The 12,329-nt window shown below is 45.1% G+C and overlaps 1 protein-coding gene across 2 annotated transcripts; it reads right to left on the reverse strand.

The window, feature by feature from the left end:
- Window positions 1-1,828: 1,828 nt before the first annotated feature.
- Window positions 1,829-12,217, reverse strand: VPS18 (VPS18 core subunit of CORVET and HOPS complexes). Of its 2 annotated transcripts, XM_056345112.1 has the most exons (6): window positions 12,065-12,183; window positions 11,140-11,332; window positions 6,816-6,957; window positions 6,534-6,625; window positions 3,936-5,806; window positions 1,829-3,201 (listed from the first exon to the last, which is right to left on the reverse strand). In XM_056345112.1, the coding sequence occupies exons 2-6, from the start codon at window positions 11,144-11,146 to the stop codon at window positions 2,473-2,475; spliced, it is 2,841 nt and encodes a 946-aa protein (XP_056201087.1). In that variant the 5' UTR covers window positions 11,147-11,332; window positions 12,065-12,183; the 3' UTR covers window positions 1,829-2,472. The 2 variants fall into 2 exon arrangements, with proteins under 2 accessions (XP_056201087.1, XP_056201086.1); XM_056345111.1 differs by lacking the exon at window positions 11,140-11,332 and having other exon boundaries at window positions 12,065-12,217.
- Between the last annotated feature and the right edge of the window lie 112 nt (window positions 12,218-12,329).

The following is a 12,329-nucleotide window of genomic DNA, read 5'->3' on the forward strand; positions in this document are numbered from 1 at the left end:
CCTAAAAGATTTTTCAGCTAACAACGGTTAGGAAGCACGAGATCTGTGGTGTTAAGTACCTGGCATGCAAGCCTACAGCCCTCAGAGAATACTGCATACTAATAATTAAAAAAAACCCAACAAACTAGCTCTAGTTTTGTTAACAGAGACATATTAATACCTAAGATTGTAATCGGTAGGTTCCTGAGGTGCCTCCTCCTATCCCTCCATCTCAGGCAAAGACTTAAGGGGTTTTATTTACTGGCTATGCCTCAGTTCCCACAGACACATGCTGCTTCTAGTATTATGGATGAGCAGATCTCCATAAGCAAGTAATATTGCTAATCCTCAAGCACAACTGAAACATTTAGCAATGTGACTGTTCCGTAGCACAAACAGTATTTCTAATATACCAGGAAAGCATCCTGCAAATTACTCGCTGCATCAAAATGAGCTGCTACTCATGTTTCTGCTAAAGGACAGAAAAACAGCCGCTTGCCTTTGACTGAAAACTGGTCTGGGTAGGGGCCTACTGTTGCTTTATAATGTCATATACAACCTTAAATACCACACCGCTTACACGAAAAGATGATGACCCAGGAGAGGCCAGTTATAACAGCTTTAATGGAAGTTTGAGAGACATCACATTTGGTTTTCAACCACAAATTCATCTGGCAGACCCATTGACTTATTCAAAGCAAAAGGCTATCCTGAACCACAGAAAACTATTGCATGTGGGGTTTCCGAACCACTGAAACTGTGGCTTCTGATAAGCCAATAACACTACCAGGTGGTAATGAGACTGCCTATCCCATGGCTCCAACTATGAAAAGAGGATTTCAAGACCTCAGACCTTCCTACTGTCCACTGGTTTTTATTACTGATGTCACTTTACACAGGTCAAGTTCATTCCAGACTGAAACTCCAAACAAAAGCATGGATGTTCTTCTGGAGCAATAAAAAGTTTCCAAAATTCTCAGGTCAGCTCTTAGAGGAATCCAATTTATATTGCCTTTCAACGACGTGAAGAGCCATTTCTACAGCCCTACAAAGAGGGTGACTAGCAGACTGAGAGAGGTATTCAAGACAAGCATGTGAAACATTCACACAATGTGAAACATTCATGTGAAAGAACTGAAGAGGCTTTCCAGAAGACGGTATTTTCTATTGCCTTAAATACAAGAATCATCATTCTTCATTCAGATCATTCCATTCTTCTGCCAATTACTACCTTTGTGATTCAGCCCTACAGAGCAGAACTTCATTAAAATTTCAGTTCCATCAAAAATAAAACAAGGAATCCTTGCTAAATCACCGAAGAAAATTTTTTTCTTCTCACCTACAATGTAGTGATCGCTACCTTCTGGGAAGACTTTTTCAAGTCAGAAAAAGGCAGAAGCATTGACTGGCAGCCACCTCCAGAAAGTTATCAAATACTGCCAGGAAGGCAAAAAGCTGCCCCACAACAAGGTACTGACTTCAAATGGCAAACCAGATTTCACACCAACAGACCTTTTCTGTAGCCCACACTTGAGGGAAACCTATGACTGGATCTCTAGGCAAGTGCTCAAGTGCAGCTTGAAGAGGACCACAGCAACACAATACAGAGGCTGTGCTCCTGCTTGCAGAGCATCACTTGAAACCTTACTACTGTATATGTCAATTCTGGTTTGAGGTGAAGACAAAACCAAGACCCACTATACAAAACCACTCATAGTAGAAATAGGATGGAGAGAGGGAGGAAGAGGCGAACAGGCTAGGAAGTATTGCTAGAAACAGTACCTAGAGAAAATTCAAATGTACGGTCTTGTCCACAAAGCTCATGGGAGAGAGAATTATACACCTTGAATTGCAGACAAATGACTGAAGTGTATTATGAGACACTCCTGCTTGAGATTTTGTACACATTCCTATATTACATTGTGTATAAACATGTATTTGTGTAACACGATGTTTACAAAATATATATGCAAGAGCATTTGTCCTTCCACAGTCTTTCCATGTATGTGGTTATAGACTCTCAGCAAAAAGGAAACGGGCAATTCTAGCTCTGAAAGTGATGAACGAAGACTACACTAAGTAGTGTTCTTCACTACCTTTCCCTTTAAGCTTGTCTTCACCAAAACAAATACCACACAACAGGAAAGACAAATCACAAGGCTGTTCCCAATTCCTTCTGGACAACAAGGCACTCCATTAGCTTCACACTGAGAACCTCAGAAGAATCGCATGCAGCAAACATCTGCTAAATATATTCCAGTAGGTTAGCTCTTAACTATTATTGTTCAAGTTCTTAGACAGCCATAGCTATACCTCCCCATTTTTCCAGACTAGTTCACTGTAATCCCGATAACAAGACCCCATTACTCTTTCCTTAGAGTTCCACAAAAGTCACTGTATTCTTGCTTCCGGGCGTTAGATTGCCACTACAGAAGCTTTACAAGTTGTGAACAAAAAAATGCTCTGGTGCATTGACAGCTGCAGATTGGAAACCTACAGCCAGCTTTGCATCTCCTCTTCATACTTTTGGGGATCAATAAAAGGCTTATCAATGGACCGGATCATCAGCTCACCACAGTACACACACTCGGCTGCCACAATATCATCAATGTCAGCTTTGATCTGTTCCCGGCTCTGCTGCCCCTTCCCCAAGCTAATGGTATCTGCATCCTTGGGACGATGGTGGCTCTTGGAAGGCTGACTGGTAGCTGCCAACTTCTTCTGAAGATCTTCAAGTTTTGCCTGCTTATAGGCAGGAAGGTTTGGGAAAACGGCCTGGAGGAGACAGTCATAGTGAAACATGTGACCACACAGGAAAAGGTAAAAAGGGCGGTTTAGAAGTGGAAAGTCACAAGCAGCACATTTTTCCTGAGGCTCCACAGAGCCATACTTATTTCTCATTTCCTGGATGTCCTCTCTGATTCTTTTGGCACTCTGTGTGGCTTCCTCCATCTCCCTTTTCAATTCCTCAATGTGCTTGTTGTAGTCCTCTAGGGAGTTACAGATTGCCTCCTTGAAATGGTCAATAGTGACAAAGTCTGGGAAGAACGGCAGGACATCTTCAATCTTCAGTAGGGCACAGCTGGAAAGGCAGGCCATTGCCTTCTTGACATCCTTCTCTTCCTGAACAACGTGGCGAGCAATCTTCAACCAGAGCTTCTTCCGGAGTTCCTCATCATCCTCAGGGAGATCTGCACAGGACTTTGCAAGATCAACATCCACCTAGAAGTTGGACAGATAAGGAAACAGAAGTAAGTTTCTTTCTTTGTTTATCTGCCATTCAACTTCAAAGCTTGCTGTCCATTATAAGAGGTATTAATAGAAAACTTCTACTGCTATCTTATTGCCTAGGGCTGCACTACTGGCCTATTCCTTGTTTACATGTCTAACACCCCTCCACCAGTATATCCCTGAAGATCTGCTTGCTGTCCAGCAGAGAACACAAAGCCCAACACTACAATAAAGGCAAAGCCATGTTACAGTATCTTTGCTGGCCACACATTTCAGCAAAGACACAAAAATGCCAACAGAAAAAAATCCAACATCTCCCTGAAGGTCAAACAAAGCTGACAAAGGCATTCTTCTGTGATAATTATCACAGCTAGGAATAGGAAGTAATTAGAATCCTGAACAATAGCTACAGAAATCTTGCACAAATGCAGATACGTTAAAGGTATTTTATGTTATAGACTAAGCTTAAAGACAGACAGTACTCCCCCTCATACTTCCCATGCTCCTAACCTCAATTACGGCTTGTCAGGGCCAGCTGTCTACTTAAAACAACTGTGAAAGCACAGGAGTACGTTAACAGAGACGGTTTTTTCTTCCTAGACTTAGCTGCACAGCTCCTACACAGATGAGTCTGTCCAGTTCCTCTCAGCGCTCAGCTGTTTAAGATAACTTGAACAAGCTACATTCCTATATATCATAGCATGCATGCACAGACACATACACACCTGTAAGGCAAGATCTACAGCCTCCTCGTATAATTCCATCACTTTGTAAATGTGGACACACGCGTGGTGGTGCCCATGCTCTGCGCACAGGCGCAACGCATACTTCAGGTCATAGTGGATCCTATTCGGGTTGGTTCCTGCTTGCTCCAGGTATGACAACAGCGAGTCCGGCCGACACAAAGCATAAAGAGACAACAAGTAGTTGTGAATGGCTTGCTGGGTTTCCTCCAACTGATAGACACAGAACTCCATGTATCTAATGGCTTCATTGATCTGCTGGGTGCTGGCACTCTGGCTATAGTTAACAAGGGCTGGAATGAGGTTCCGGGCATCCAGTCTAGAGCCCATAGAAATCCAAGCATCAACTACCTTCTTGGGAATATGCTGGATAAGGACTGGAGAGAACTTGTAGAACAGCTTCTCGTCTCTGTGCCTGGACAGCACATTTAGGGCCTCATCATACTCGTCATGCTGGCAGTGGTGAGCTACTACACGCTCATAGTCCTGCATGATGACTGCAAAGTAGACCATGTGCTCGGTGTCCCCATGGCTAGCCAACAGCTCATAAATAGATGCTCGGTTATTAAATAGACAGTCCTTGTTTTTAGGACTGCTCAGGAAAGTGCGAAACTTCTCCCGAGTATCCAAATAGAGATTTCGCTGTGAGGGATCTCCTTCCAATATACCTAGCCAGTTCAGGTACAGCTCTGTTAACCACGTGGTCAGCAGAGTGGTCTGTGTCTTCTCAGATGGCTTTAGGTTACTTAGCTTCTTAATCAGAAACTCCATCAGGGCCTCTTCTTGCTTGGCTTCAATGAACTTCAGGGCAATCTCCTCAAAGTAGTTCTGCGTCAGTGCGTAACATTTGGCACTGTCTATATACCTCTTGTTCTGGAAGCAGTGCTCTGCCTCTTTTGCCAGCACGATATCTAGGCACTCCGGACGGTCTTTGCAATACTCTTTGGCTAAATCAAACTTGTTCATATTCATATACATCTTCCATACGTCTCTAGATTCCCGCTGGACATGGTAGCGGAACACTACTTTCTCAGTGTGGATCCATATCTGCTGGACTGTGGGATCTTTGATCATGCGCGTCAACAAGCCAAACTTCTCTAGGAACAGATCTTGAAAAACAACCTGCCCGTTCAGAGTGCATACAGCTTTCACCCGATCGGGTAGCAGCAACAGGAAGTGGAACTGGGTAAGTACAATGGATATTGGCTTGTTCACAGCTATGTCAATATCAGAAGGATAAACCCAGACCCGTTCATCACTCAAAATTGAGTCAGGACGGCTATAATCCAATGTACCATATAAAACACCATTTCCCATCATCCAGGCAAAGGAGCGTGGGTTGGAGCGCAGTTTTGGGGTGTAAAAGGCTATCTCACTGAAACCTAGGTTGGCTGGGAATTCCCGGAAGCTGGGCAAATGGTCAGCATGCATAGCAAATATGGAGCTGAAGCCTTGCTGTTCTGTCCCTTCAGGCACTTTGCCAACAAACTGGAAGAGTCTCTTTCGAGTGGTGGCTATAATAAAAAATTTCCCTTCTATCCCTCTTTCAATCTCCAAGCAGCAGACTGGGGCAGGTCCTGACTCCTCCTCCAGAGTGTAGACCTGTCGGAAGTACTGGTCAGGATTAGTGCTGAAGAGGCTTCCCTCGCTGACAGAGATTTCAGCCTCATAGATCTGCCCCTGGGCTGTCCCCACCAGGATAGGCCCAGTGTTGGTCTCCGAACCAAGAAATTTATTCCAGCCCACACTTTCAATCAAGTGACCTTTCCAGCGGGAGAGTGCTCGTACTTTCTGAACACTTCTGTTCAGGTAAAGGCATTCACTGGTGTTCAGGGCAATCAGGAGATGAGAGCCTGCCAACAGGAGAGGGGTATGGGAAGGAGAAGGAGAGAACAAATTATGACTGTGCCTACACAAGCCAAATTCCTGAGGCTTTTAATTCTCACGTTTGATAAGCTCCAATATCAACATACTTAATGCAAGACTTTCCCGAGCATTCATAGGAATGCAGGGGATCTCCATGCTGGATCAGAACAGTAGTCCATATGTTGCAAATTTAGATTACTAGTCCCGGATGCTTCAGTGCAAAGGTATTCTTCCATTTCAATAAGCAGTCTAAGGACAAACAGTTCCCAGAGTTCTCTCCTGTCCTTCGCAGTTGGTGACAGATATAAGCATCTCTTTCCAAACTCTTGTTTTGTTTTTTAAAAATTAATCAAGGCTACAGTGAGCTGCAGATGTTTTACAGTCCTTTTTAAAAAGTCTTTTATAAACACATACAGCACAGGGTGACTGCAAAGATTTCCTTTTGTTGGTTTTAGCAGCCTTGCTCAGAACAGCCTAATTACTTGTGTTCATTTTAGAGAGTTCAAAAGCAACAACATACACACAACAAGCCAGTGTTTTTCGGCAAATCAGTAGGCAGGGGCCCTGGGCAATGGAGTCCTGCCCACAGAAGAACCACCTGTTCTCCTTGTTTACAGAACAGAAACAGAACCCCTTCACTACTGCTAGTTAGGTACATTCAATTGCATCTGCTGCCAACCACCGTCTGTAAATATACATAGTCCGTTGCCTCACCTGTGTGGTCCAAAAACATCTTGTAGACTTTGGCTTCATCTTTGCGTCCCAGCTCTACCTGATTAGGTTCATCAGGCTTCCCAAGATCAATCCTGCAAAGAAAAACCATGAAAGCGTGGTTCCAAGAAAAGTTCACGTAGGCGTAATTGCTTACTGTTTTCCGTATTGGGTCCATGGCCTCTTATCTGGTTTGTAATAAGTTCTCTAACAATTTAAGGGGGGGGGGGGGGGCGGGGAAGTAGAGGAAAACAAGGAGTAACTTCATGTCTGGGGCAGCATTACCTGAGAAGGGTGTCTTTGCCAAGGCTCATGCAGAGCTGGTTAGAGGAGACCACTAAGCTGTTGATTTTCTCTGGAGGAGCAAAATCAATCCTTTGCTTGTTAAATATCGGCGTTTCCTTCTCCAGTCGTGCATTTACATATCCTGGAGAGAGAACACGAACACTTAAAAACAAAACAAGACAAACTCCGACAACAACCACCCCGCACTACATCAAAATCTAACCTGAAAGACTAGAGGGATCATCACGTGCTCTGAGTTTTATTGAAAAAGGGGTGCACTCCATGGAGCACGAACACAGACAGCAGCACTCACGTAGGTGTGTATAACAGGAAAGAAAAGTCATAATACGCTTTACCGTCTTGTCACAGAACCGCAAACATCACAAGCATTAATTCATTGATTTGAAAGCATACAGAATTCCAGGGGAAGCCACAAAACTGTCACATAAACTGCATAAAAAGCTGAAAATAAATAGCAGAAGCACAAAATAATTTGTTTTCCCTGGGTGACAGTTTATTTGTTCAAGACAGGAAAGACTGGCTGGTATTACACAAGACACAAAGAGGGCTCTAGCGTGACACTCCCCATACAAGCTACCCAAGAGACCACTGTGATGTTAATTGAAACACATTTCTCTCTTATTCCATGTTGGAATTGAATGAGCTACCATACTTAACATCCATCACTCACAAGCTAAAGCTATTTTGAAAGCCATGTTGGGATTTTTGTAACCACATAGCAGACTTCATCAGAGAGAGAGGCTTGCTGGATTATTTGCTCCGGGAACACAGCTGGAGGTCACAATGCTGCTTTTACCATAACGCTGTTTTACCAACCATAACACTATCCTAATTGCAACTTTCCAGTTGTTGCTGGAAGGCATGCGAACTACTTATTAGAGCCAACACAATAACCAAGACCTGGTGATTGCTGAAGCAATGCTCCAGTCTTGACATAAATTGCTTCCTGAGCCAAAATCCATTCAGACTGGTTTACTGTTTCGTGGCAAATCCCAAGAGAAAGCCAGACTAACCTGATCATCAGATCTTCTCAAAAAACATAACTGGGCATTGGTTAGGATTCAGGCAAGTTAAGGTTAGAGTTAAGGGTTGAAGTATGACAAGACACGGCCACCTTATGGGACACACGTTGCATTTTAAGCCCAACCAAGCAAACCTGACAAATCATAAACTGAAAATGGGACCGTGTACAATCACAACTAGTTACATGGGCTAACTTTCTAAGTCAGCTAGTCAGTTTAGTCCCAACCAGCTTGGGAAATATGGCATACATAGGAAGGCATGTTGAGGGATTACTTATGAAAGATATCTAGGTGGGAAAGGCAGAGAATGGAGAAGTAAGGTCTGACTTGAGGAAAGTGACACACTTCTAGAGAAATATGTTAATAAATAAATAAAACTTAGAAATCTATTGCTTTAAAAACCTCTCACGATCTTCAGTGCAGATGGGCAAAGGACAAGATGGAGTTCAAACTCATTCCTTTGGGTACAACAAAGGCAAAAGCCCTGCCACAGGCAAGCAGTCAACAAACAACTTTTAAGACAGGTGAACCTCTGACATCATGTGGCAGCACAGAGAAACAGCACGGGAGATTTAGTTTTCACTGAAGATGGGTAGACCTCTGCACCCAAAACCACAGGACTTGCAGAGACCATGCCATTCTGTTCCTAAATGAGGCCAGCACTCTTTATGATCTTCCTACAAGGAAACAGCTACAGAAGAGCTCAGACAAGCCAATGAAGTGCAAAATAAGAAGGCATTCATATCAAGCCAAAACCAAGTGATGATACTCATTAGCAAAATCATGGAACATATGTGCATCCACAAACAGATCTTATCACAAAGTTTCATCCGTATCTCTCCCATGAGACAAGTTTTCCCAGTGACGGAGTTTCCCATACGCAAATAGTCTTACATAACTCTCTGACAAAGAAAACAGCAGAGAACCTCAGTCTGACCATACTACCCCAAGCTAGAAAATAAGACAGATTGACCCATTGCCAAGTTAATCCATCTGCTTCGCTCCATGTGCATGTGAGGGATTTCTAAAGCAAGCAGATCCATGCAGCAATTAGCCTGGACAGGAAGGTTAAAACCAAAAAGAGCTATAGCAAGTTAAGGCCATTCATGGCAAAAGTAGCTAACTAGGAATATGTAATCTTAAAGAAAACAGAAACCTGGGATTGTATCTCAGAGGAAACAGACTGCTTCCATCCTAAACAGCATAGGCCTGACACTCTCTAGAACGGGACTGACAGCACCACTTTGAATCACGTTCAATACCTATAATGTCCCCCAAACGATCCTGAAAAACTCCTAATTTCAGCCCTGCTGCTGCTGAAAAAGCCAGTGCAGCAGTGGAATGCAGCCTGCTAACACTAGGAATCCAAACTAATTGCCTATTCCACCAATGCCTCCTCCTTGCCTCTGCCTCACCACTAGACCAGCCGCAGGATCTTTAAAGGATTCTTATTTTAGAGGAAAGATGCACATGCAGGAACAGACAAAGCAACCACAATCTGAGTAGGCAGCATTTTGCTCAGCACATATGTTTTTTTCCTCACACATTGATCCACATTTAAAACATTACCCACTTACGCAAAACAGACGCTCTTCATTTCAGATTAGGGAGCTGCAACGCCACAGTTTAAATTTGCTGGTATGAACTGCAGACCGAAACATGCAGAAAAAGCTCCCAAGCTGTAGATTCACACGATGTCGCAGCTAACCCAAAAATACATATTTTAATATATAAAAAGGAAGGATTACTCTAATGGGGAAAACCCACATACCAATGGATCACCAAGTCACATTCATTCAGGCAATACAGAATTTTTTTCAGATTGCCACCAGCCAAAACAAGGCTGACTGAGATAGCAAGAGAACCCAGACACAGGAAGGAAAGGGAACACCTAGCACCTATAGACAGCTAGGTACTTAAGAGTCAGGGGTGAGGGGTTTTGTGTTTTGGGTTTTTTTTTAAATCAGTCACAGCTCAAGCCAGTGGATTGGATTCCAGCATTCTGAACTCTTTAGGACTGTATCCATTACAATTATAAAAACTGTAGAATCATCACCACTAACATGAGGATTTTAATTAGCATCCATAACAGGAGAAGGATGAACTTCTTTAACTTACAGTTCTCTAGACAAGGAGAAGTCTCTTTTCCTTTCAAACAGTCCCCTCCATCTTGACTCCAACTTCCCTCTTTTGTTCAGGGAGATTCTACTGCAGCACTTCCCACCCTGACTTCTGGGCAAATCTGCATTTTTCCCTAGAGCTTTTAATCTGTTTAAAGACCTAAGCTCACCAACACCAGTCAAGTCCAGTGGGCCAAGGTAGGTCTTCTCATGCTGGAACTGCAGTACTTTAAGTTTACAATGCAGCAGTGCTTCAGGTTGGCAACAGAGTCACTGCATGGTTACCTACAACTCTGAGAAACAGTACCTGCAGTTCAACAAGCATAGGCAACAACTAACTGAAACAGAGGAAGTTTTAACATCTTCCAAATTTTCCAACCTAACCTTAAGGACTGTTCAGGACGTTAACTATTTACCTGCATCTTTTTCTAACATCACGTTGCTTGAACCTCAGATGGCTCACAACTCCTACCAGCCCAAGTTTTGTTCAAAATTACCAGCCTGGTCTGATTTAAGAATAATTAAAATCCTGATTAGGCTGTGCTTTTGCAATTAAGCAGTTTCCCAAACTCCCTTTGCCAATATCAATTGTCAGCAAGCTGGCAGATTTCTCAACCATCAGACAGCCATGACTGGAGACAGTGTTGCAGCACTCAAGAAGAAAAGCTGAGTCCTTGAAAATTTATTTTCAGTAACACTGTTCATCCCAACACTGTTTTGCACAATACCTATTCAGGACACTTAACTCTCTATCTAAGATTACACAACAAAGTAACTATACACCTTAAAACAAACATGGGAAACATACCTACTCCAGTACCTAAACTCAGGATATTCTGTCTGTGTATTTATACTCAATAATGTACACTGTATGACAGAATTCATCAATTCTTACCACATAAAAATCTCACAACCTGTTTCCCCAAAGGTTGACAGTGTGCAATACTGTATCAGGAAAAATCTGAAAGAATGTATCCATACATTTCCAAACTTTCAACTCAAAAACACCAGATCTGCATAGCAGCTGGTATTACCATGACAATACCATAATACTTAAATAAACTCCATTGCCCTGCCACACTTAATAAAATGTTGTGAGGTGACATCTAATAGGGAACAGTTATTGAACCTACTAAACCTTCAATTTATCATGGAATATACCTGCCATTTGTTTGCTTTCTCTCACATGAAATAAACAACTGTCTGGCCATCACACCACTTCTTTGATTGTACACCTCCTTGAACAGAACAGTGTACTAAGGTTTCCCAGACCTTGACAGGCAGGTTTAATAGTGGTACAGACTGGCTTCTTGGTAACCTCCTTCAGCAGTAATCTTGCCATCACGTAGTCAGCCTAAAGGAACCACCGTAAAAAATAAAGTCTGTGGTAAACAGCCCCCGTGTAGGAAACTAACCCCGAGCAGGCAGAGCTGTGCATACAGCCGTAACAGCTGGGCTCCTCAGAGAGGAGGGGGGGAGGAAGGGAAGCAAGCTGATGAGATGATCTCAGACAGCTACGATAGCTCTGAACTGAGCAGTGCTGGGGTGTTGTTACAGTTTGTGACTACGAAGGCAGGCCACTTCACGTACACACCTCTCCACCACGCACCACTTCACTGCAGAGGGGCTACGGCCTTACACAGCCCTCCCACAGAGAACCAGCGCCTTAGCTTTGCTACAGCGGCCTGCACCACCCCCGAGCTCCACCGGGAATCAAGCGTCCCCCGCGTGGGAACAATTCCCACAGCAAACGATGAAAAAACAAACGGCAGCTGCTGGGCGATACACCCTCTCCGGGAAGCACCCGCCCCGGCCAGACGTGCCCTGCGCCCTCCGCTCCACCCCAGCTAAGGAGCCGCCGCTGTGCAGCCTGCCCTCCGCAGGGGGACCCCAGCGGGGCCGGGCCCGGCCCCGCCGAGGGGCTGCGGGCGGCAGCGGGGCCGGGCCAGGCCCCGCCGAGGGGCTGCGGCCCACACACCAGGCCCGGCCCGCGCTGAGGGGAACGCGGCGCGCCGGGGCCTGGCCGTGAGCGCAGCGCTAGCGCCGCCCCGGGGGCCGGCCGGGGCCGGGGCCGCCGCGCACCTACCGGAGTGCGGGATGCCGACGCTGGCGCGGCTGGGCTGCACGGCGGCGGAGCGGTACAGCGAGTCCTCGTACTCGTCCAGGATGGAGGCCATGGCCGCCCGCGCCTGCCGCAGCGCGCGGCTGGCCTGCGTCACGTGACGCACGGCGGCGCACGGCACCTGCGCGCCCCCCCCTCCGCCGGCCGCGCGCTGCTGCCGCTTCAAGATGGCGGCGCCTCGCCGGGCTGCCACAGGCCGCTAGGCGCGGCCCCGATCCCCGTGTCCGTA

This window comes from Falco biarmicus, chromosome 7 (genome assembly GCF_023638135.1).
Source record: "Falco biarmicus isolate bFalBia1 chromosome 7, bFalBia1.pri, whole genome shotgun sequence".
Lineage (NCBI taxonomy): Eukaryota > Metazoa > Chordata > Aves > Falconiformes > Falconidae > Falco > Falco biarmicus.